The sequence below is a fragment of the Oncorhynchus keta genome, chromosome 28 (assembly GCF_023373465.1).
Source record: "Oncorhynchus keta strain PuntledgeMale-10-30-2019 chromosome 28, Oket_V2, whole genome shotgun sequence".
Classification (NCBI taxonomy): domain Eukaryota; kingdom Metazoa; phylum Chordata; class Actinopteri; order Salmoniformes; family Salmonidae; genus Oncorhynchus; species Oncorhynchus keta.
Window position 1 is genome coordinate 72,170,598 of NC_068448.1, and position 27,341 is coordinate 72,197,938.

Below are 27,341 nucleotides of genomic sequence, written 5' to 3' on the forward strand. Positions count from 1 at the left end.
AGTAAACAAGACTCACTCCCATAGAAGTGTATTCCGTCATTTCTGCAGTTGTAACGACTTTCTTCCGTCGAAGGGGAGGAGGCCCAAAATGCAGCGTAGTTCGTGTTCAACATGTTTAATAAAAGACGATAACGTGAACAACTACACAAATACAAAATAACAAACGTGGCAAAACCCGAAACAGTCTTATCTGGTGCAGAGAACACAAAGACAGGAAACAACCACCCACAAACCCCAACACAAAACAAGCTACCTAAATATGGTTTCCAATCAGATTTTGACTAACACCTGCCTCTGATTGAGAACCATATCAGGCCATACATAGAAACGGACAAACTAGACACACAACATAGAATGCCCCCCCAGCTCACGTCCTGACCAACACTAAAACAAGGAAAACACAAAAGCAGGAAGCTACTGTATTTAAAAACCCCGCACGGCAGTACACTCCAGCAGCCTTAATCTTTTTTCCCCCCCGTTTTCTCCCCAATTTCGTGGTATCCAATTGTTTAGTAGCTACTATCTTGTCTCATCGCTACAACTCCCGTACGGGCTCGACGAAGGTTGAAAGTCATGCGTCCTCCGATACACAACCCAACCAAGCCGCACTGCTTCTTAACACAGCGTGCATCCAACCCGGAAGCCAGCCGCACCAATGTGTCGGAGGAAACACCGTGCACCTGGCAACCTTGGTTAGCGCGCACTGCGCCCGGCCCGCCACAGGAGTCGCTGGTGCGTGATGAGACAAGGTTATCCCTACCGGCCAACCCCTCCTGGACGACGCTAGGCCAATTGTACGTCGCCCCACGGACCTCCCGGTCGCGGCCAGTTACGACAGAGCCTGGGCACGAACCCAGAGTCTCTGGTGGCACAGTACAGCGCCCTTAACCACTGCGCCACCCGGGAGGCCTTAATAATTTTGATGAAAAGTGTTATTTTTATTTCCCGAGCCGTTATTGGTGAAGAGGTAATGTTATCTTGATGTGAAGTTTGGTATTTCCTTGGAGATTACCTGATGAGGTAGCCGGAGTTCATGTACTGTCTGAAGAGGTAATGTTATCTTGGTGTGAAGTTTGGTATTTCCTTGGAGATTACCTGATGAGGTAGACGGAGTTCATGTACTGTTTGAGCGAGCAGTTATGCAATCTCATTACCCCACGTGAATATTTATAAAATGGTGCATTTACTTGGAAGAAAAAAAATATTATAATAAAACTTATATGCGTTGAGGGACCTTTGACCTTTTTATACATTATATTGGTTATTTAACATTTTGACCTTAAAGGGTCAGTTTATGACCCCGCACAAACACCTAGTCATGTCGATTTTTTTTTTAGCTCTTTCCTGAATTTCAGAACAATCCAGCATGACCCTTTCCTCAAATTGATCTTATCTCTACTATTATCTGCATTGGAGGAAAGGACACAGAGTATGGTGACAGACCCATCTCCTTCTTCTCAATGCTCACTTCTGCTGCTGCAGTCTATTTCTGAGCTCCTCCCGCTTCAGTTGCTAGTGGTTCTGCTGTCCCATCATGCATCATTCCATTTTAATGAACACAAGCATTGTGGATTTCCACAGCGGGAGTCAACATAAATTGTCTCGTCCCGGGCTTAAAGTCTCCAGTATGCAGAAGGCTCAGTTCCAATACCCTTATCAAAAATGTACATAACTGTGTTTCTCCTTGGTCCGCGCTACGGTTTAGTTGGTCCCAAGGCGGAAGAGGGGGATAGTTGTGTGTGCGTGTGAAGTTATGGCAGCAGATACCGGTGTGTGTGTGTGAGGAGAAACGCATTGTGTTAGCATCTCAGCAGGAAACGCATAATAACATGATTAATTACAATATCTGTAAGTACGTAAATAACAAAAAACGATTTGGCCGTTGTGTATCTTTCTCGGTCCAACATTTTCTAGATTTAACCCAGTATCCTTCCAACAGGGTGCTTTCGCTCTCTCGCTCTCGCTCTCTGTCTCTCTCGCTCTCTCTCTCTCGTTCTCGCTCTCTCTCTTGCTCTCTCACTCTAGCCCTCGCTCTCTCGCTCGTAAAAGTCTTCTTATCTACTCCTGTTTCCAGTGGAATTTCGTCAAATTCATGTCCAGACTTGAGATGCGTAAAGGGAGCATATGGATTGTAGTGGAGCGTGAAGACTATGATGGTGTTAGAGAAACTCCTCTTCGTCGTCTGACCTCTCACTCCTATGCCCTGAAACTAGCTGTATGTACCAGACTACTCTGTTGGCCCCCTAAGCTGACAGAGTTTGGCCACTTGGTAGACAGTTGTCATGTCAAAGCACGCCTGGATATGTTGCTTTGGGGATGTCCTGCCTTGAAAATGATAAAGCGGAAAACAAACGAGAGCAGTTGGCCCTCACCCCAGTGACTTGCTTCAGTTGCTTGCTGTGACACTTTTGGGGACCCCTCTTCCACTCGTTACTGTCTTTTGTCGGTCATGGTTGGCCAACTTTTCAGCCATCAGAATGTGAGTTTCCAGCTGTATCTATAGATCTATACTCTCCCACTGTTCGCCAAGGCCTTAAATGGAAACTTCAAGGTTTTTGGCAATGAGGCCCCTTTGTCTACTTCCCCAGAGATGAATCCATGGATGTCACTTGTATGTCTCTGCCTGCAGTTTGAAGGAGGTTGTTAACTAGCGTCAGCGCAATTGCTAACTATTGCTAGCAGATACCATAGACTTTCAGTCATTGCACTAACGCTAGTTAGCATTGGCTCATACTGGACGCAGAGACATAAAAATGTCCAAATCCCGAAGTATCCCTTTAAAAGATAAGTACAGCTTCAACTTGAAAGAAGTGGAGTCTGCTAATTCTGCAGATGGGGCTGCAGGTTCCCTCGGATCTGTGTGGAAAGGTAAGAGATGCTACACATCTCTGTTTATAAGGGCAGTATATTTGAGGTATTACTCAGTCTTTCGTCACCAATGTTCTCTTAGTCATTCATGGGGTGTGCGTGCGTGTGTGTATATATATGTGTGTGTGTGTATGTGTTACGAGAACAGCGTCACCTTCCCAGCCAGCCAGATGGAGTTCCATCCCCAGATGTGAATGTGTTAAGTCCCCAAAATAAAGAGTTTCTCAGTTCTCTCCTGTCAATGACACAGCATCAAACTAAATAGTATCAGAACCCTCAGAGGTATTAGACAAATATCAATGGAAAAACATTGAAGAGCTTTGTACTCTCTCTCTCTCTCTCTGTATCTCTGTCTCCCTCTCTTTATCTATCTTTCACTCCATTTCATACATCATTTGCTGCATTCTCTCATTTCTTCATCACATTTTTTGGCCTCTTCATTGTGGTTTGTAATGTATTTTTCATGTTTATTTCAAGGTTTGTCTTCTTGCTGTTTTGTGGAACGTTGTTGCCGCTTGAGTCACGGTCTAAAGTGGAAATTCACTGAACTAAAATAAGTATGGGAGGGAGGGGAGAGGAATAGGGGGGTGCGGGAGGGAGGGGAGAGGAATAGGGGGGTGCGGGAGGGAGGGGAGAGGAATAGGGGGGTGCGGGAGGGAGGGGAGAGGAAGAGGGGGGAGCGGGAGAGGAAGAGAGCGGTGAAAGGAGTTGAATCCTCAGACATACAGAGCTAGCCTCGGAATTTCTAAACTAGTGATTTGCTGCAGAAAATGTGCTCTAGCCCAGCGAAGCCTAGAGATTCATATAATTAAATACTTTGAACAGCCACACAATAGCAATATGTCTCTACTCTTTACTGTTTCTGATGGCCTGGAACTCGGCACCACACGCTGAGCAGTTTTTACACTGGTTTTCTCCGCATCGTAATTTTGAAGGGCCGGTTTGACTAATACACTGTGACAGACTGGGCCAAACGTGTCCTGCTGCTGCTCCCTGTGCTGGCCGACTGAGAAGTGCATGAGCTTAACGCCCTTTCTTTTCTCTCTCGCTCTTTCTCTTCCTGGCTAAATGTTTCTGTTTTCTTTTCTCTGTCTCTGTCACTCTCTCTCTCTTTCTCTCTCTCACCCCTCCCTCCTCCTCTCCTCTCCACAGTGCCTTTGGCTGTCCCTACTCTGACATCAACATGAAGAAGGAGGCCGTGCTGCCCGACCGTCTGGGCGGCGAGAAGCAGATCACCTTTGTCCCAGTGCACTTTGTCCAGAAGACCAAGAGACTGTGCACCGCTGATGATCAGGAAGAAGCCACGCCACCCCAGGATGTTCCCATGGAGACCAGGTGAGGGGGTGTGATGTCATTGTGATGACGCGTCAGGGTGGCCAGCTGGCCCTGTTTGAAACGGGTTAAAATTCTTCCTTCCATCCTCACTAATGAAAGCTTTCACCCAGCCTGACATGTCACATATAAGCGGTGAGTGGAGGAGGAAGGGATGCATTTTTAGTCTTTAAACACTGTGTCGGTGTCGCCACCCAACTGAGATTTCTAATTGAAACTGCCTACAGCCTTGGAAGGAGGGAAGACTTGGCTAAATGCAATCCAATGTAATTTAACCATTGTCTCACATTCCACTGAAGGAACCTGATTCTGTTCTAATCTAGCAAAGGAGCAGCTGTCATGACATTTTTAAGGCTTTATCTAAAAGGCATAAGAGAGGACCGCACGCCACTCTCTGCAAATTCCAAGGTGACAATGTTTCCGTCAAACGATGGAGTCGGAGACGAGGCAGATCACGTGTTGTTGACTTCTCTGTCAGATACATTGCATTTTCCCACCGTGTCCACAGCAGATACATAAGTGTTTAGAATCAGAAGTGTTTGGTTAAACGCCGACTCAGCACCGCTGATCGGCTTAGTTTACACGCTGCTCAGAGGGATTTTCTGCAATTGCATTGGGTCTGCTCCATTCGTCTAGGCCCGGTCGGGCTGTGGATGGCTAGCCTGCCAGAGTTTACAGTAGGAAGCTTTTCAAGTCTAATAGCCTAACGGGAGCCGAGCCGTGATAGACAGTTTTAATATAAAACAAACTCGATTATCAACTCCGAGGCGTCTTTAATGTTTCGGTTGTAATGTCAGATTAAAATGTCATTTGTCGGGCTGTTTAGAGAAGCTAATTAAAGTAATGCTGTGTTTGTGATATGATTTGGAATGGTGTCAAGTTGTGGTACCTGCCAAAGACTGTAAGAGTAGGCTGTACTAGTGGTTACTCATGAGGATGTTACGTTCAAGTTCAGCATTTGTTTTAGTGATTATCGATCGCTTACAGTACGTGAAAATGCTTCCTTAAATGTTTATTTTATTATCTCTGGTCTGGGCGTATAGTACAAAAGCAAGACCATTGCACCTCTCAGTACAGACTACAGACTACAGAGGCATCTCGCTGTTGGGTGTGTCTAGACACTGTTCTTACAGCATCCGATACAGTTCTGTGTTATTATTCCACTGTAGTACTGACAAAAACATGTGTTCATGCTATGGCAACACTGCAACGTGTGGTTGTATGAAATTGAGCCCATATCCTTGTCTTTAGCAGAGAGCATCCTCACCTGAACTTCATGCCCCCTGTTAAACACACATGTTGATCTTAAATAATTCAAATCAACTATATGTAGATGCCCCACATCTCCTCTAAGGCTATTTGCAGTCCCTATTGATTTTCTGCTTGTGTAGCTGTCTTTCTAATGTTTATCCTCCCATTCTCTCTACATCATTCACTCTCTCCCTTTTTATCCTCTCTCCCCTGCCCACTCACCCTCTCTCCCTTTTTATCCTCTCTCTCCCCTGCCCACTCACCCTCTCGATCTCCCTCTCACTTTTTATCCTCTCTCTCCCCTGCCCACTCACCCTCTTTATCCTCTCTCACCCTCTCGATCTCTCTCTCTCCCTCTCCCTCTTATCCTCTCTCTCCCCCTGCCCACTCACCCTCTTTCTTTCTCTCAAATGTTTATCCTCACTCACTCTCTCCCCTCCCTATGTCTCTCTCTCTCTCAGGGTAATGCTGTCGGGGTACGAGGGGGCTGCTCGCCTCAGAGGTCGCCCCCCAGCCAACCCCCTGGTGAAGAGGGAGCCCAGGGAGGAACCAGCCACGGCTCAGGGACAGAAACTGCTTTCTCTCGGGAAGAGAGGCCGGCTACCCAGCAGGTAGACTATACACTACACCTCAGGCCCTAAGACCTTTTTTTTGTGTAACTTTTATTTAACTTGTCAGTTATGAACAAATTCTTTATTACAATGACGGCTCCACCGGTCAAACCCAGATGACGCTGGGCCAATTGTGTGACGCCCTATGGGACTCCCAATCACAGCCGGTTGTGATACAGCCTAGATCCGAACCAGGGTGTCTGTAGTGACGCCTCTAGCACTGAGATGCAGTGCCTTAGACCGCTGCGCCACTCGGGAGCCCTGTTAGACTACTGAGCTATCTGAGCTGTTCTGAGCTGGCCTGATTATGTATCTATGCTGCAAACGACAACGTGAAAGGAATATTACAAGTCAGCACTGTATGGTTCGGGTCAACACAATATGTGCAAATGGTACTGTAAGGCCTTCCGATCTCCCTACCGTGCTGGGAAAATATGAGGTAGTGTGGTTTCACTACTCTGCATCTTCGGATAAGACCTGAACCATAGTAGTTGTTGACCACGTTGTTAGGATATGTACAACAGGTGATTGATTTTTGAGTGAGAGGAGGTCATTACTGAGCTGAATTTCTTGAAATTAAATCCGTATTCTTTTATTTTTGTTTGTAAATAGGAGGTCTGGTCATTTGTACTGTATCTTCCAAATGGCAGCCATTTTGAATTGTACTTTTGTGCGTCGCTATCTCCTCCCAGTTTAATTTCCTCCTCTGCCAATATTATATGAAAGCGTTAGGCCTCTCATCTTATAGCACCACCTGCATCATCTTATAGCACCACCTGCATCTCCTCTCTCTGAGTCAGTGTGGGACTGCTCTGCGTCTCCGTCACATCGGTCTCTGTGCTTTCTAGCAGGGCCTTTTTATACAGCTGCCTGTGCTGCCACCCGGCTTTTAGCGAGGCTCCCTGGGGCTGTTGCCGGTGGGGTTGACAGGGTGTTGATGCAGGGGCACTGATCCAGAACTGGCCCTGGGCTACACTGGCTCCACTCGCCTCAGTCTGTCTCTGTGGTTGGAGTGTGGTCAGAGCACTTCGATGCGGTGCAGATCCCAGAGACACGAGTAGGGATGAGGAGGCTAGGGACCTCGCCATACGATACTTCCCATGATACTTAGGTGCCGATATGATCCTCACGATTCTATATGTATCCAACATATTGCACACTAAATGTCTTCTGCAGAGAGAAAATTAGTTTTGATCAGTCAGGGATATAAAAGTGCTGTAAACATGTTGGCTGACTATATAAAAAGACGATGGAGAACAAGATATAAGATGAACAATACCGGCGCAGGTACAGCCGACTAGCGCTAGCTAACGAGTTTGAGTCAAAGTATTGATTTTATAATATAATATCGTCCAAAATAAAATTGTAACATGTAACTCTATCGATATTCTTTTTCTTTCTTCCCCTCCATCACTAAATACGAGGAATTTGTTTATACACGCATGCGCACACACACACACACACACACAAACACACACACACACACACACACACACACACACACACACACACACACACACACACACACACACACACACACACACACACACACACACACACACACACACACACACACACACACACACGTAATGCTCGATTGATTCAATTAAACTTCCAATCTCCCTAATCCCACAAAACCTATTTTAAATTAGAACAGATCCCTACTGTATCTGCAGTATTGATTCAAGTCAAACCAAATATTACCCCAAGACATTTCTAGCCAAAGTCTAAACAATCATAAATCCATAAATGAAATAGCTACAGATCCCTACAGATTGTGTTTTCATCCCTTTCCCTACCTCGGCCACTATGGTTTACCCTCTCCTGCCAGCAGACTGATGTGGTATGGGAGAGACATCCCCGCCTCGTCCAAAGCTCATGTAAACGCAAATGCTCTGTCATTACAGAGCCATACTGTCGCAGATGTTACCTGAGAGAGCAGGAGGGAGGGAGGGCACAATAATATCATATAGAGCAAGCAGATTATAGAACCCTGCATCCTAGTGAGATTGATATTTAATGGTTTTCCCCTCATACAGCCCGCACTAGCCAGGCACACACTCGCCAGATTCTCCTGTTGTTAGGGCTAGACAGGTTCTCCTGTTAGGGCTAGACAGGCTATCCTGTTGTTAAGAGGAGGAACTGATGGTTAAACCCTTTGTGAAAGATTACCGCATGCCTTGAAGATTATGCAAGTTTCCTGTTAAATAAAAAAGAGAGGTGCCTAAGCCTAAAATTAGGATTGTAGCTGATCCGACTGTATTTGACAAAAACATACATTGGAGTTTGTTATGCAAGACATCTGTATCAATATTTCCTGATCTGGCATCTCTCCCTCGTGATGCAGTAAAAATAAAATCTCAGTATGCCTTTATTCTGCAGCAATGCAGCAGTCATATTTTGTCTCCTCTCTATCTTATTCTGACCATAATCTGCTTGAGAAAGGGCGGTAAAGGCATAGAAATGACATTTTTTTTATGCACAGCATGACATTCTATAGGATTCATACATCTTTCCATGGGATGAGTGCTACATTTTTTATTTTAAAAGCCTGTTATATTAAAATAAGTGACCTTTTAATATCGACCACATGGAGAATTCAATAAATCAGGTTCATTCAGCATTTTGACATGTCCCTCTGTGACTTCTATGAAGATTTTAACCCACTTAAGCTTCAAAACGTCTCCAAATTTTTACCATCATTATAAAGCGCAAGTTTTTTTGTTGCTTTTACAGAGTCATTTCTGAAGATTATAATGTATTTAATGTGATGAGTGATTCATTTACGTCTGTGCCTCATTTTAAGGTCAACTTTTACGTGAACTGAACTCTTGTTTTAATGTGGTGAAACTATTCCTTTTAAAATATTTTTTTCAAAAGAAACATTGAAAATGTAATAGTGAAACCATAGTGTAAAAGTAGGTGAGCTGGTTCTACTCTTTTTGTCCATTTTGGGGTGTTTTATGATACCCATAGATAGACAGGCTAGAAATGTTTTAGCGATTTCAACATTTTTATGAAGCTTCCATTCCCCCTGTCACAATAGGATTTATGGCTGATTTAAGATGAAATCATCAACTCTGTTAGGGTCAGCCCCGTTTGCTCTTATTTGGCACTTAATGGGCACTTACTATAGTCATTTTTTAACATGGGATTTTATACTTTTTTTGAACATATGCTATTTATGACAGTGTACAAATTAGGTGAAATCAAATGTTTTTTTTTTACCAAGTTACACTTCTCAAAAGGTACAGAATTGGTAGAACCACCCTCATTCATCCGTTTGTTTACATTTAAAAAAAGGAATATATAATGAATCCTTGATTAGTTTCCTGGGCCGTCCTATAGGAAGTCCTACCCCCTCGCCCTCTTTTCGTCTCATTAATCGTTCAATGTTTGTCGACTCAACTTTAAATTGGGGAGGAGAGACCCCTCGAGAATTTTAAGTAATGAACTTGCTGCTCTTTGAGCTGATTTGCGTATTATGAAACATCAACAAACTATTCCTCTGGGATGGTGTTTGCTCAACTTGGCTGATCCTCAAGGTTATTTCTGTCTCTGGCCAGTCTTGGAAATACTGACATTTCTTCCATGGGAACTGCCTTTAGTGCCTCGATTTCAGGCTCAATTCAAAAGTACAGCTGCTACTGTACATGATGTATTTACTGTAACAGTCAAAAGTTTGGACTACGCATTCAAGGGTTTTTCTTTATTTTTACTATTGTCTACATTGTGGAAATATATTGAAGACATCAAAACTATGAAATAACACATATGGAATCATGTCGTAACCAAAAAAGTGTTAAGCAAAGTAGCCACTCTTTGCCTTGATGACAGCTTTGCACACTCTTGGCATTCTCTCAACCAGCATCAGGAGGAATGCTTTTTGAACAGTCTTGAAGGAGTTCCCACATATGCTGAGCACTTGTTGGCTGCTTTTCCTTCACTTTGCAGTCCAACTCATCCCAAACCATCTCAATTGGGTTGAAGGCTGGTGATTGTGGAAGCCAGGTCATCTGATGCAATAATCCATCACTCTCCTTGGTCAAATAACCCTTACCCAGCCTGGAGGTCTGTTGGGTCATTGTCCTGTTGAAAAACAAATGATAGTCCCACTAAGCGCCAAAAAGATGGGATGGTGTATCGCTGCAAAATGCTGTGGTAGCCATACTGGTTAAGTGTTTCCTTGAATTCTAAATAAATCACTGACGGTGTCACCAGCAAAGCACTCCCACACCACCACACCTCCTCCTCCATGCTTCACAGTGTGAATCACACATGCGGAGATCATCCGTGCACCTACTCTGCGTCTCACAAAGACACGGCGGTTGGAATCAAAAATCTCAAATTTGGACTCATCAGACGAAAGGACAGATATCCACCGGTCTGTGGCGGTCCTGATGAGAGCCAGTTTCATCATAGTGCTTGATGGTTTTTGTGACTGCACTTGAGGAAACGTTCAAAGTTCTTAACATTTTCCGTATTGACTGACCTTAATGTCTTAAAGTAATGGTGGACTGTTATTTCCCTTTGCTTATTTGAGCTGCTCTTGCCATAATATGGACTTGGTCTTTTACAAAATAGGGCCAGCTTCTGTATACCACCCCTACCTTGTCACAACACAACTGATTGGCTCAAACAGATTAAGAAGGAAAGAAATTCCACAATTTACTTTTAACAAGGCACACCTGTTGATTGAAATGCATTCCAGGTGACTACCTCATGAAGCTGGTTGAGGGAATGCCAAGAATGTGCAAAGCTGTCATCGAGGCAAAGGGTAGCTACTTTGAAGAATCTCAAATATAAAATATATTTTGATTTAACACTTTTCTGGTTACCACATGATTCCATATTTTTTATTTCATAGTGTTGATGTCTTTACTATTATTCTACAATTGTAGAAAATAGTAAAAATAAAGAAAAACCCTTGAATGAGTAGGTGTGTCCAAACCTTTGACTGGTACCGTATGTAGTGTTCTAATCTCAAGTAGAGGTCGACCGATTAATTAGGGTATTTTTGGATACAGATTTGGCCGATTTTTTTTAATGTATTATTAGTATTTTTTAATTTTTTAAATGTACACCTTTATTTAATCTTTATTTAACTAGACAAGTCGGTTAAGAACACATTCTTATTTTCAATGACAGCCTAGGAACGGTGGGTTAACTGCCTTGTTCAGGGGCAGAACGACAGATTTTTACCTTTTCAGCTCGGGGATTCAATCTTGCAACCTTAATGTTTACTAGTCCAACGCTCTAACCACCTGATTACATTGCACTCCGCGAGGAGACTGCCTGTTACGCGAATGCAGTAAGCCAAGGTAAGTTGCTCGCTAGCATTAATCTTATCTTATAAAAAACAATCAATCAATCATAATCACTAGTTAACTACACATGGTTGATGATATTACTAGTTTATCTAGCTTTTCCTGCGTTGTATATAATAGATGCAACGCAGGGGGATGATTTAACAAAAGCGCATTTGCAAAAAAAGCACAGTCATTGCACGACTGTACCCAACCATAAGCATCAATGCCTTTCTTAAAATCAATACACAGAAGTATATATTTTTAAACCTGCATATTTAGCTAAAAGAAATCCAGGTTAGCAGGCAATATTGCGTTCATTGCACGCAGAGTCAGTGTATATGCAACAGTTTGGGCCGCCTCATTTGCCAGAATTTTACGTAATTATGACATAACATTGAAGGTTGTGCAATGTAACAGGAATATTTAGACCTATTGATGCCACCCGTTAGATAAAATACGTAACGGTTTCGTATTTCACTGAAAGAATAAATGTCTTGTTTTTGAGATGATAGTTTCCGGATTTGACCATATTAATGACCTAAGGCTCGTACTTCTGTGTGTTATCATGTTATAACTAAGTCTATGATTTGATAGAGCAGTCTGACTGAGTGGTGGTAGGCACCAGCAGGCTCATAAGCATTCTTTCAAACAGCACTTTCGTGCATTTTGCCAGCATCTCCTCGTTGTGCTTCAAGAATTGCATTGTTTATGACTTCAAGCCTATCAACTCCCGAGATTAGGCTGGTGTAACCGATGTAAAATGGCTAGCTAGTTAGCGGGGTGCGCGCTAATAGCGTTTCAAACATCACTCGCTCTAAGACTTGGCTCAGTATAATCTCCTTTAAATCACTGTCTGACTGGAGATGACAATGAGGGAACTTCTCCGAAGTGGAGCAGACAGGTGTTATGCCTTTTGGAGGTTACGCATTCAAACTTATGCTCCATAGAGTAATGCTCCATAGATTTACTAAGACAGACATTCCTATTTAAGTCAATGTCATCATGTGTATATAGCCGTGTCCTTTCTAGTTATGCTACAGTGATGCGGCCCTCTAATCCCAATCGCTCCACCAGATATATTCAGGCCAGGCATCATGCATTCATTCTACTGCCTCTGAGCATGTAATTGAAGACTAATAGTCTTCACTATTATTCTACAGTGTAGAAAACAGAAAAAAAATAAAGAAAAGACCCTTGAATGGGTAGGTTTGTCCAAACCTTTGACTGGTACTGTAAGTATTCAGACTCTTTACTCAGTACTTTGTTGAAGCACCTTTCACAGCGATCACAGCCTCAAGTCTTCTTGGGTGTGACGCTACAAGCTTGGCACACCTGTATTTGGGGAGTTTCTTCTCTTCATGCTTCTCTGCAGATCCTCTCAAGCTCTGTTAGATTGGATGGGGAGCGTCACTGCACAGGCTATTTTCAGGTCTCTCCAGAGATGTTCGATCGGGTTCAAGACCGTGCTCTGGCTGGGCCACTCGAGGACATTCAGAGACACTCATGCAATGTCTTTGCTGTGTGCTTAGGGTTGTTGTCCTGTTGGAAGGTGAACCTTCTCCCCAGTCTGAGGTCCTGAGTGCTCTGGAGCAGGTTTGTTTCATCAATCCCTCTGTACTTTTCTCTTATCTTTCCCCCGATCCTGACTAGTCTCTCAGTCCGTTGCACTGAAAAACATCTCCACAGCATGATGCTGCTTCCACCATGCTTTGCCATAGGTATGGTGCCAGATTTCCTCCAGACGTGATGCTTGGCATTCAGGCCAAAGAGTTCAATCTTGATTTTATCAGACCAGAGAATCTTGTTTCTCATGGTCTGAGAGTCTTTAGGTGCCTTTTGGCAAACTCCATGTGGGTTGTCATGTGCCTTTTACTGGTTGGTTCTCCTTCTGGAAGATTCTCCCACCTCCACAGAGGAACTCTGGAGCTTTTTCGGGTTCTTGGTCACCTCCCAAACCAAGGCCCTTCTCTCCTGATTGCTCAGTTTGGCCGGGCGGCCAGCTCTAGGAAAAGTCTAACTTATTCCATTTAAGAATGATGGAGGCCACTGTGTTCTTGAGGACTATCGATGCTATCAATGCTTTGGAAATGTTTTGGTACCCTTTCCCCAGATCTTTGTCTGGACACAATCCTGTCTCGGAGCTCTACGGACAATTCCTTCGACCTCATGGCTTGGTTTTTGCTCTGACATACACTGTCAACTGTGGGACCTTTTTATATAGACAGCTATGTGCCTTTTCCAAATCATGTCCAATCAATTGTATTTACCACATATGGACTCCAATCAAGTTGTAGAAACATCTCAAGGATGATCAATGGAAACAGGATGCACGTGAGCTTAGTTTCAAGATTCATAGCAAAGAGTCTCAAATATATTTTTTTATAAATTTGCCCAAAAATCTTAACCTGTTTTCGCTTTGTCATTATGGGGTATTTTTTTTTGTATTTAATCCATTTTAGAATAAGGCTGTAATGTAACAGTGTGTGAAAACGTAGTGTTCTGAATACTTTCCGAATGCACTGTATAGCCAAGTTAGCGTTACACATTGTGTACAGTTTAAATTTACATACACTTGGGTTGGAGTCATTGAAACTCGTTTTTCAATCACTCCATAAATGTCTTGTTAACAAACTATAGTTTTGGCAAGTTGGTTAGGACATCTACTTTGCATGACAGAAGTCATTTTTCCAACAATTGTTTACAGACAGATTATTTCACTTATAATTCACTGTATCACAATTCCAGTGGGTCAGAAGTTTACATACACCAAGTTGACTGTGCCTTTAAACAGCTTGGAAAATTCCCAAAAATTATGTAATGGCTTTAGAAGCTTCTGATAGTCTAATTGACATCATTTGAGTCAATTGGAGGTGTACCTGTGGATGTATTTCAAGGCCTACCTTCAAACTCAGTGCCACGTTGCTTGACATCATGGGAAAATCAAAAGCAATCAGCCAAGACCTCAGAAAAATAATTGTACATCTCCACAAGTCTGGTACATCCTTGGGAGCAATTTCCAAACGCCTGAAGATACCACGTTCACAATGAGCACTATTCACAGACCTATCATTACTGTAACCTCAGCACCAGACACAGATGTTTTTCTCTGTCAAGAGAACATTGCCCATTTATGTACAGAAGTTTGTAAGATGGTGCAATGGTGTTAATGCTATATAGCCGTTGTACTTTTATAGTGGGATGTCTTATTATATCATGGTGAAATACTTTGATGTAAGCCATCCCAGGTTTACAAGAGGAGGTGACATCGTACGTAAACTAAAACAAAGCGAGGCATTCTGGCAGTACTCCTTAGACCAGTGGTCAAGTCGATCGCGATTGTCGATCTCCAAGGCATTTCTAATCGATCACCAAACATTTCTGTAAAAAAAATATATATTTTTATTCTCGGGCTGTTGGTGGTAGGTGCAGCCAATTCAGCTGCCCTGCGTGCCGGGTAGGTAAATTGTTGCAATTTCATGTGTCTGAAGGTACAAACTCTGCCTTCCCGGTGGGCTTGGAGAGGAAATGAAGTGCACTATGCCAGACAGCTGGCCAGTCGGATGTCTCAGATGAGCATTTCTGCAGTAACTAGCAGGCATAAAAGAAAGCTACAGCAAAGTTGATACTGAGATTTTAAAATGTTTATAACCATGAATAGAGAGACTGTCAATGAATACAGCAAAGAGCTGCTGTTTTTATGAGTGAGTTCATGTTTAAGTTCTTACTCAGCATTGTCAACACTTTTATAAGCCATAAAATTTGCGTTCTTCCTATTTCCACTCGGCGCTACAACAAGCAGTGCAGCAGTAATGAATGAGTAGGAAAGTGTCTCTGTAGGCTTGTGTTATTATTAGCGGCTTGGGTCTTTTTTAATATCAAGGAATACTTCATTTTCTCTGTTCATCGGAGTAATAACATGAATTTGTGCGTGAGGCAGAAATAATGCAGTGCTACTCGAGTTACGCCATCAGCTGGAAGACAGTGTCCCTTTTTGGTCAGTGTCAGTGGAGGAAAGGGAGAGCGGAGGGATGTTAAGAGGTGGACCCTCAGTATGCTGCCCTCTCCCTACGCTGAGACTGACCATTAGATGCAGGCACCACCAGCCCAGTAAAAAGCTAATTATTTAAATGTATGCTCATTCAGCTGTGTAATAAGTACAATGGATCTATTACCGGTGTGATCATATAGCCTACCTCACATTTTGAAATATACTTTTTTTTAAATCCCCAAACAATGCATTGACAGGTAAATTCCAGCAAAGCCAGTATGCTGTGAACATGTATTGGACCTATAGCTTACTGCACAAACATCATTGTTACAGTACTGTTTATAATTGGTTTATGTTGCATAGGCTTACCTTTTTTTAAAGTCATGTTAATAAAAATCAGAGCGGTAGATCTCGGCTTGCATTTTGACTCAGAAAGTGACCTTGACTCAGAAAATGTTGGTGACCACTGTGGGGCTAAACAAGGATATTTCACTGTCCTCATTCTATAATGTTGTTTCCTTGATTTTGAGGGTCTCTGTGTATCTCCAGATTCACTGACACCCAAATATCACCTATGTATATTTATTACATGGCCTATTGATTAACCAGACACACTGTTGACCTTTTTTATGAGTATTATTTTGTGCCATTTACCTTAATATATTATTATTATTTGCTTATTATTGTCTCAATGGGCCACTAGGCTATACATAGGAGCTCAGTGCCATGGTCAGGTCACTCTGAGGGAAACGTCAGCTTGATGTCGAAACGCCAGTCAGGTTTTTATCCTGGACAATGGATTAAAGTGAGCTAAAAGAAATCAATCTGCTTGTTTTGTTAAGTGCTCTAACTCCTTTCTGCCTTGAATAAGTCATTTTGGAAGGTTTTCATGGTAAGGCCTTCTCATCATGGCGATATACTGTACTTTGATGTAAGCCATCCCAGGGGTATATTCACTCCTTTGTTATGACCTAAAAGCAGGTCCTCTTCAATGCTGGCCCTGTAAGTGAATTGCTTCCTCTGTAAAATAATATTTTTTTTCCTCTTTCTCTTTTGCTTTCTTTCTCTTTTTCTCTCTTTCTCTCTCTCGCTCTCTTTCTCTTTTTCTCTTTCTTTCTTTTTCTCTCTCTCTTTCTCTCTCTTTCCCCCTTTCTCTCTTTCTCTTCTCTCCAGACTCACAACTAAATATCTGCGAGTCAAAGAAGAGGACGAAGAGATTGACTTGAATAGCATGATCGAAGGTAAGTCATGATTTGGCCTTTTCCAGCTTTCTCCCCCTCCTCCTCATTGAGTGGGCTGAGTTTCAATTGAAACAGCTGGGGTAGATGGTTCACAGGTTGTCGTTAATTGGTATTAGTGATGTGCTGTCATCATTTGGATGCGTTCCCTCGCTTCGCTGGCTCTCCGGAGTATCGTATGTTCATATGATGCAAAACGCGTCATAGCGATTGTATTTCTGCTTGTACGAGGAATAGCTCAGATACACATGAAAACATGTTACACACAGACACACACACTTAATCCTGTGCTCTGTTATACCACTGGACGGGGTCAGAATGCCCCTTTTCAAGTTAAGTCTCATCACCAAAAGCGATTCAGCCAGTGACTGGTTTTAATTGAATAAGCAGCTTGCCTGCTGCATAGCATTTGAAAGGTAGTTCCTCTCTACGAAGATGGCTGGTTTTGCCAACAAGCAATATACATCACTGGAGGGTCGGAGACCCAATTTAACTTGAGGTATTAGATGTCAGTCATGGTTGTTACGGGGCAATTTCTCTGTGAAATTGGTCGTTTTCATGTAGAAAGGCAGTATTAGTCATGAGTCACTGGATCACCTGGCCCCACAATCACTCATTTTGATTACTGTGAGCACATGTGTAATTGAGTTCAAGAGTGGTTCAAAACCTAAAGTAAAACGCAAACCTTTAGATACAGTGCATTCAGAAAGTATTCCGATCCCTTGACTTGTTCCACATTTTGTTACGTTACAGCCTTATTCTAAAATTGATTAAATAGTTTTTTCCCCCACATCAATCTACACACAATACCCCACAATGACAAAGCAAAAACAGGTTTTTATAATCTTTTGCAAATTGATAAATTATTAAACTGAAATATTACATTGACATAAGTATTCAGACCCGTTACTCAGTACTTTGTTGAAGCACCTTTGGCAGCGATTATAGCCTCGAGTCTTCTTGGGTATGAAGCTTGGCACACCTGTATTTGGGAGTTTCTCCCATTCTTCTCTGCAAATCCTCTCAAGCCCTGTCAGGTTGGATGGGGAGTGTCACTGCACAGCTATTTTCAGTACTTTTCAGAGATGTTCGATCAGGTTCAAGTCCGGGCTCTGGCGGCTGGGACATTCAAGGACATTCAGAGACTTTTCTCGAAGCCACCCCTGCGTTTTCTTGGCTGTGTGCTTAGGGTCGTTGTTTTGTTGGAAGGTGAACCTTCTCCCCAGTCTGAGGTCCTGAGGGCTCTGGAGCAGGTTTTCATCAAGGATCTCTCTGTACTTTGCTCTGTTCATCTTTGCCTCAATCCTGACAATTCCTTCGATCTCATGGCTTGGTTTTTGCTCTGACACGCACTGTCAACTGTGGGACCTTTATATAGACAGGTGTGTGCCTTCCCAAATCCTGTTCAATCAATTGAATGTACCATTGAATTGACCATTTCCAAAAATGTCTAAACCTGTTTTCACTTTGTCATTATGGGGTATTGTGTGTGTATATTGATGAGGGGACATTTTTAGAAGAAGGCTGTAACCTAACGAAATGTGCAACAAGTCAAGGGGTCAGAATACTTTCCGAATACACTTTAGGTTTTTCTTTTAACTACTCAGCAATTTTGAGGCCCAACAACATCTAGATTCCTTCATCGGATAACTTCATTGATTGTTATGAATTGGTGGGTGGTTTCCATGGCCAACAGAGCCTACGACCCATTTTAAATCGCAGTCAGCAGGAGAGAAGTAGGGGGAGAGGGGGACACAGGGAGGGTTAGTGTGTATGTGCACGTGTGCCTTTTCCTTTGTTAAGCTGTCAGTTTCTACCAAGGAAAAAGAAACACAGCGTCGCCTGAATGGAGCCCTTTTCAGGCCGAGTGCATTTCTCCTACGGCCTATCAGAGTGCGATACTAATTTTAGCTCCCGCGACAGCAGCCCTTCCTGTGAGGATGATAAGAGGAGGGGAAAGAGCTCTAGGTGTGACGACAGAACGCATTACTGCCACGGCCGGAGCAGCTGCCAGCCAGACCACCCACACACACACAGAGAGCCAAACACACACATATAGTAAACACACCCACACAGAGAGCCAAACACACACATATAGTAAACACACACACTTTAACACACACCACACTCGCCTTACCTCCAGGCCATAAGGCCCCAATTGTTTCTGCCATGGGTTTGTTCTCTGCTGCTTCACCGAACTGAGTGAACTGATCCTGACTCTACTGTGGAGGATTGATTCAGGGGCCTGGATTTCATTTAGTACATTCTGTACTGACAATGTGATAAGATGGGGAGAGATCAACACACAAAGAGAAATTAAACTGAAGAATACACAGGAATCTCATACTTCTCACTCCCCGCAGCAGAAATGCCCATTCTTGTCATTTGTTTCCTCTTTTTACATTTTTTGTTATTTTTCTCATCAGCTGTAGGATGGCAAGTTGTCAGAACAGAATAGACTTGCCGGATCACCCCACCCTTGGACTCTCTCATCGCTGCAATCCCTTCTGAAAGGGTCAGATGTGACAGACTGTGATACAGTGACAGGTGTGAAGGTAGCGTTTGGTTGTTGTTAGGACTACTTCAGTCACTTTATTCGGCCGTGGCTAGAGAGAGAGAACGTGAGAGAGTGATGTGTGGTGGAGCCCCGCCCCTTGCCACCGACAGGTGACAGACCGCAGAGGGCACGGAGATGCAAATCGTCTCTTCCTCTTCTAGATTTTCTCTCACTGCTCTCTGTTCTCCTCTCCTCACCTCTCTCTGTTCTCTTGTCCTCACCTCCCACCGTTCTCCTCTCATCACCTCCTCCGTTCTCCTCTCCGTTCATCTCTCCTCACCTCTCTCTGTTCTCCTCACCTCTCTCCGTTCTCCTCACCTCTCTCTGTTCTCCTCACCTCTCTCTGTTCTCCTCACCTCTCTCTGTTCTCCTCACCTCTCTCCGTTCGGGAGGTGACCAAGGCTCTGTAAGGTCTCTTTCTAAGGTCACTCTGTCGAGATGGGGGAACCTTCCAGAAGGACAACCATCTCTGCAGCACTCTGCGCCAATCAGGCTTTTATGGTAGAATGGCCAGACAGAAGCCACTCTTCAGTGAAAGGCACATGACAGTCCTCTTGGAGTTTGCCAAAAGGCACCTAAAGGACTCAAGATTCAGATTCTCTGGTCTGATGAAATCTAGATTGACCTCTTTGGCCTTAATGCCAAGTGTGTCACGCCTGGTGGAAACCTGGCACCATCCCTACGGGGAAGCATGGTGGTGACAGCATCATGCTGTGGGGATGTTTTTCAGTGGCAGGAACTGGGAGACTAGTCAGGCTCGAGGGAAAGATAAACATGGCAAAGTACAGGGAGATCCTTGATGAAACCTGCTCCAGAGCGCTCAGGACCTCAGACTGGGGCGAAGGTTCACATTCCATCATGACAACGACCCTAAGCACACAGCCAAGACAAACCAGGAGTGCCAAGCTTGTAGCGTCATACCCAAGAAGACTCGAGGCTGTAATCACTGCCTTAGTGGCTTCAACAGAGTACTGAGTAAAGGGTCTGAATACTTATGCATATGAAAAAAATTATACAAACCTGTTTTTGCTTTGTCATTATGGGGTATTGTGTGTAGATTGATGAGGGGGGAAAACTATTTAACCCATTTTAGAATAAGGCAGTAACGTAACAAAATGTAGATAAAGTCTAGGGTTCTGAATACTTTCTGAATGCACTGTATATACTGTAGCTAATTAATGATTGGTTATTACATAATAAGCTTCTAACATAGGCTTTGTCTCTTGCACAATACGCAAGCACCTGAGCTTCGCTGGCCTCTCCTTATAAAAATGCTCCTTAGCTCTTGGAGTCCCATGCAGGAAAAGCTAGACTAGAATAGCTTGCTGGACATTATTTATTTCTTAAACCAATAGATTATTCGAAGTGGAATGCAATCACTCTTTTTGTTTGTTGTTTGAACGTTAAATACAGCAGCCAACTCACGCGTAGTTTGAAAGAAGAGCGAACGGCTGTAGGATATAGCAGTTATTTATTCAGACCCATAACCATTCAATCTTCTTAAAGAGAAGTGAAAGCCTTCTGCATCTAATTCTAGTCCTATATTATTCAAGGATGTCATTAGAATGATGAAGATAAGGACAACGAAATGTATTTCATTTAACTGTTGAAAGCAGGAATGAATGAAGCAACAAAAGAGAGAGAAAGAGGAGGTAGGCTAATAACAGGGGAATTATGAAAGGTAGGCTATATATGCGTCAGCCTACTAATTATAAATAGGCTCTATTATATTTCAAAGTTAAAATCAAATTCGCTAGCCTATACACTTGTAACTTCGTAGGCCGCATGTGTTGCACCAGAATGGCATGTTCTCTTCTGCTTTATCATGGTTTGAACGATGTGTGTACTTCCTGTCCATATAATACAGTACAGTAATGCAGTTTACACCAAAAAATATTAGCCTGCTGGAGCTAGTTTCCTTTATTGACCAAAGATAGCATATAGCTAGCTATATCTACGGGCTTTTTCTGTCATGTGCAGTAGCCCATATCATATATGTATTGGATAACGGCACAATCATATAGGCTTTTTTGGGCTTATTAAATGTTAATGTAGGTTCTCATTTGAATGTATTTAATATAGGGCTCATCAGGCTCAGGTAGCATCAGTTTAGAATTGTCATGCTGATCAAATCTCTACACAAATCCAGACACTTATATGCTTTATAATGCTTTCGAATGGCTCTTCCGATTTTGGCGGGAAGTATCGGGCTATCCGGGAGAAAAGTGATTTATTCTCGGTAAGGAACATTTCTAAAATACCGGGAAAATATTCAACCCTATAACCAGCCTCAGACTTAGGAAGATGTGAAACTTTCCTTTTTATTGCATGTGAGTTTTATTTGCCCATCTGTGACCGTCCGCCTCGATTCGGTCTTATGTAGCAAAACTGAAATAGTGTTTTTTACATTGGATGAAAGTAGAGACTCCGAACTACAACATGTTATATCATACACTGCAGTTGCGGAACAATGGGACATAATTCTGCTTTGAAAGTGAATTAACTTGTAACCCTTCTTCTGAGAAAATGGCCCTTGAATATTTTGATACCTACTGGAGAGCTCTTCTTTGTCTACACCCATTTGGCATCCTTCACACTCTCTTAAGCTTTAGCCCCATCCATCTCTTTAAGGATTCACATGTGAGGCAATGTGGTAAACACTTATATTAAATCAAATCAACATTTATTTGTGACTTGCACAGGATACAGAAGGTGTAAATGCTACACTGTAGTGGTTAATTGCATAGTAGCAATATCAAAAACAGAACGTTTTTATAAATATTTGATCATTATTAGATGAGGCTTACCCCGATACCCTTTTCGAAATTGATGGGTCATGTGAAGGAAACGCTATAACTACCCCCAAGCCACACCTAGCTAAGTGGATGGGTCACTATTGTCAAGACATGTACACATGTTCATGAAATACAATAGATGGCCGTAATCATCCCCCAGACACACCTGGTTAATTTGATGGGTCATGTAATAAACCGGCTAATGTGGAATCTTTTTTTTAGACATGTAGATAGCTACCTAGCTTAACAATGACTCGGCATAATCCCAACTCATACTACTACCAAGTTCAAACATTGTCATAGCTGTAGTATGAATCTGCATGTAGCTAAAGCTAACAAACTAGGTTCAACTAGCAATGCAAATGGATTTCTGATTCAAATAATATTACTACACAGATCATACACGTAACGTTAGCTAGCTAGCTAGCTAGCCAGCAAGCAATGTTTCCTAGCTAACTAACAGTACGCTTTAACTTGCAATAAAAATGACTTTCTAACTAAATTAGAAACGTATATCTGAAAATGTAGCTAGACTCTTGCCCATATACATGGATGAATGCTTCACGGCAGACTGGAATCATTTAACTCCGTTTTGTTTGCAGCTATATCTTGTTTGGCCAGCATTGTGTCAAGTCACTCCGGTTCACTCTGACCATCACTCAGCCCATCACTTTTTTCAAAAGATCTGTCGACAACGCCTGCTAAATTCAGGTTATCAATGTTGTTGATAAAAATATCAAAGCTTTTATCGTTCTCGATGGCAAACGTTATATCTTTTTTTTAAACGGCACAGTAGAAAGGACTGTCAACACGTACTGAACAACTCATGTTATAGACAGAAGCATGCTACATTGCAGACCAATCCAAGCTCATCTCCGGTCATGTCCAGCCCATCCATTATCTCAGCCAATCATGGCTAGAGGGAAGGTTCCTGTCTTCCATGGCTAAACCAACTAGGCTCATAATTTAACAATTTTTTTCTACTTTATGGATAGAATACAGGTTTGTTATTAAAGCACATGAAAGTTCACATGTTCCAGAAGGCATTTCTGCCAAAAAATGGCTCTCCTGTGAAGTAGTGGCGTGCGACATACGCCTAGTTTCCTGAAACGAGTCACATATACAGTCTGTTATGACCAAGTATACTTTCTTAAAGAATGTCTTCACTGGGGTAATTGGTATTACCGAGGAATAAATATATTAACTTTGGGAGTTATGCCATTCTGAAGAGATTTATTCTACTTGTAAGAATTTTGGGAAGATTTCCCATTTTAATTACATCTGCTTTCAAATTGTTTAGTAACGGGATAAAGTTGTATTTGTTGTTTGTTGTCACTTATTATGCATCCTAAGTATCTGACATGTTTTGTCGTCGACTTAAAGCATTGCTGTAGATCAGGAGTTCCAACCTTTTCTAGCACGAGAGTTACTTTTCTAGCTGCAAATAGGCACATTCTTCTCCTCTTCCCTGTGTCCTTAGTGTACAATATAAAGTAATGCTGTTTTCTGTCAAAAGAACTGGTAAATTACACAACTCTAAGGGTGGCCCAATAAAATGTTGTTTTATATTTTCCCAAATTGTTTTGTCACCTTATTTTTCCTGGTTTTAGATATTGATTTACTTTTAGACAAAAAACAATTGATGTTCTTAGTCCATGTCAATGCTTAAATCACATCAGGAGAAAAATGTTACATGTCTGGAAGAACACTAACAAATTTAAATTCCCCATTAATTGCGCTTCTGGCCCTTTAATTGCGCATCTACAGTAGCAAGTGAGGAGTGTGATGTCTAATGTGCAGGTCTAGCAATGATTCTGTACTTTTGCTGCTCATTTCATGGCAAAGTTTGCAAATAACAAATAGATACAATATATATACTGTTCTCACTCATGATATACTTCTTCCAGGTAAGCCTACTTTGCAGTTAACATTTAATTGAGAAGGTTTTGGGGAAAGTATTTCTGTCAACCCACAAGATGGTTATCACATCAACTGGCTACACACAGAGTGATAGACAAACACACGCACCACACAGACAGACAGGGGCAATATTGCTGGAAATGAATTTGCAGATATTTTGTTATTTTTTAAGCCAATAGGGGTTGACCAGGGGTAGGATAATATCAATGTTGTGTTGATTAGACAGATAGTAGCTGGGAGCTTGCGTTGTCTGATTCTTTTGAGATTTGTTTATGACAGTTTGAGTACACGCAATTAACCTGTTGAAGACCCCTGCTGTAGGTCATGAGTTATTTAGAAAAAAAATCAAATAGAGTTCCACAGTATGAGTCATAATACCCATAACAAGGAAATGGTTCCAATTGTTTTTCCACCATTAATTCTTCCCAAAGGGGATTTTAGAAACACTTTTAAAAAAGGGCTGTGTTTCATGTAGGCTTACCGTTGCATAACGTTTTGCAATCCGCGTATATCTTTCTAGGATAAAGTGACTTTCATCAATGCATTTGCCTGTATTTACACCCCCCCCCCCCGCAATATGAAATGCTAATTAGCTGCTGATATGGCAATCATAAAGAACTACAAATGCCGTGATGATCTGGACGGGACTGCCGAATCCGGGCAAAGGTTAGAATCTCTGGATTAACTATCTGTCAGCTAAGTTTAGGAATTATTCATTTTTTTGTACACTCAGTGCATTTAGAGAATGTGGGCTGAGCAGACATTTAACAGAGAACACACGGAAAACATAAAACAAATGACTTTTTTGTACTTTGAGGCTCTATGCCTTTTTAGGGCTTTTAAACTCAAACTCCTCTCCTAATGTAACAGACGTCTGTGGATTAGGTCATTCTACATACATTGGCGAAAGACTGCCACTTAAATGAATGTGGCTGGTAGGGGTTTGGGAGAGTGTGGTCCACCTAGAGACTGAAGTGAGATGAGTGGAGGCCCCACACATACTTCAGGGAAGTGTCTGATGCCGTCTCAGCTCCCCCGGTCCGACCCCTTGGAGAGCCCCTCTCCACTCTCACCAATAACTATCATTGGATCTTAGCTATAATGACAAACAAGGAATGATAATGACTCGATATCCTCTCCTAATCTGTACGGAACTCTTATTCATTTTACAGCAGGTTTGCAAGTCACTAAAATAAGTACAATTAATACAATTGTAGTATAGTTAAATCCTTCCTTCTCTCTCTCTCTCCCAAGGCAAACCCATCCCTCTCCACTTCCCCTCCCAGTTTTCTCCCCCTTTTACTCCACCCAAGCTAAGCTTGCATCCCTGCCCACGCAAGCTAAGCTAGTCCCTACATCCTATTCTTGCCCACCCAAGCCAAGCTTATAATTGGCCGTAATCGGCGTCCAAAAAGGTCAATTACCGATTATGAAAACTTGAAATCGGCCCTAATTAATCAGTCGACCTCCAGTCCCTACCTCCCACCCTCCCTACCTCTGACACCCATCCATCCATCAACTTACTCATCCATTCTCATTCACCCCCCCCAACATATACCCTATGCATCCACACACCCATTCTCTCCCACCGTCGTACATATATTCATATTCACCATCTCTCACACTCCCATTCACATATACACCTACACTCCCATTCACATATACACCTACACTCCCATTCATATATACACCTACAATCCCATTCACATATACACCTACACTCCCATTCACATATACACCTACACTCCCATTAATATATACACCTACACTCCCATTCATATACATATCCCACACCTACACTCCCCCACCTTCCCATTCATATATACACCTACAATCCCATTCACATACACTCCCATTCACATATACACCTACACTCCCATTCACATATACACCTACACTCCCATTCATATATACACCTACACTCCCATTCATATATACACCTACACTCCCATTCACATATACACCTACACTCCCATTCACATATACACCTACACTCCCATTCATATATACACCTACACTCCCATTCATATATACACCTACACTCCCATTCACATACATACACCTACACTCCCATTCACATATACACCTACACTCCCATTCATATATACACCTATTCACTCCACACACATGGACATCCATAGAACAGTTATTGACAGAAGCTTTATTACACCTACACGCCCTTTCACATATACACCTGTCTTTTCAGTGTCCATTTAGCCCATTCCCAATGGCACACTCCCATTATTGTTACACTCCCATTCATATATACAGAACAGTTACTTGGGAACATTCACAGTATACTCCCATTGTATTGAGCATCACTGTACATGTAGCCTAGTGAGCTGATGGTTTGTTCCTTCTCAAAGCAGAGAGCTCTCCTCCTTCAACTGGGAATTATTTTTGTAGCTTTAATTAGGGCTTCAGTGTCCTGAATTCCATGCTTTGCGTTGGGCATCCTGTCCATACCCACAGAGAGCACTCCTTCAACTGGGAATTATTTTTGTAGCTTTAATTAGGGGAATTCCAGCGGAACTGAGACTTGATCCAATTTTACTCCAATGAACTGTCTGATTGGAATGTATTCCTTGCGTCTCTCTCTCAGCCTAGCAGACAGGTCCTGGACTAATCGAATGGACTGGGCTTGGATTTTGATTTCCTTTCCCCCTTTGTGGCCTCTGAATGCCCTAATGACAGCTTTGCAATCTCTTGGCATTTTTCTCAACCAGCTTCATGAGGTAGTCACCTGGAATGCATTTCAATTAACAGGTGTGCCTTGTTAATAAAGGTTAATTTGTGGATTTTTTTTTTCCTGCGTTTGAGCCAATCAGATGTGTTGTGACAAGGTAGGGGTGGTATACAGAAGTTAGCCCTATTTTGGACCAAGTCTATATTATAGCAAGTACACCTCAAATAAGCAAAGAGAAATGATAGTCCATCTTCTTTCCGACATGGTCAGTTAATCCCGAAAAATGTCAATAACTGTGACAGTTTCTTCAGTTGCAGTCACAAAAATCATCAAGCATTATGATGAATCTGGCTGTCATGAGGACCTCCACAGGAAAGGAAGACCCAGAGTTACCACTGCTGCAGAGGATAAGTTCATTAGTTGCCAGCCTCAGAAATTGCAGCCCAAATAAATGCTTCACAGAGTTCAAGTAACAGACATATCTCAACATCAACTGTTCAGAGGAGACTGTGAATTTGTGGGGATGGGGGGGGCTTTGCTGGTGACATTGTCAGTAATTTATGTAGAATTCAAGGCACACTTAACCAGCATGGCTACCACAGCATTCTGCAGCGATACGCAATCCCTTCTGGTTTGCGCTTAGTGGGACTGACATTTGTTTTTCAACAGGACAATGACAGAAACACACCTCCAGACTGTGTAGGGGCTATCTGACCAAAGACAGTGATTGAGCGCTGCATCCGATGACCTGGCCTCCATAATCACCCAACCTCAACCCAGTTGAGA

The 27,341-nt window shown here is 42.5% G+C and overlaps 1 protein-coding gene across 5 annotated transcripts in view; it reads left to right on the forward strand.

The window, feature by feature from the left end:
- Positions 1 to 27,341, forward strand: part of LOC118361197 (lethal(3)malignant brain tumor-like protein 4) — a 125,313-nt gene that overhangs the window by 58,042 nt on the left and 39,930 nt on the right. For all 5 annotated transcript variants that reach the window (XM_052483802.1, XM_052483804.1, XM_052483805.1 and 2 more), the window contains exons 15-17: positions 4,021 to 4,203; positions 5,913 to 6,062; positions 16,533 to 16,600. In XM_052483802.1, the coding sequence (XP_052339762.1) occupies positions 4,021 to 4,203; positions 5,913 to 6,062; positions 16,533 to 16,600 (401 nt within the window). The remainder of the gene's footprint in view (positions 1 to 4,020; positions 4,204 to 5,912; positions 6,063 to 16,532; positions 16,601 to 27,341) is intronic.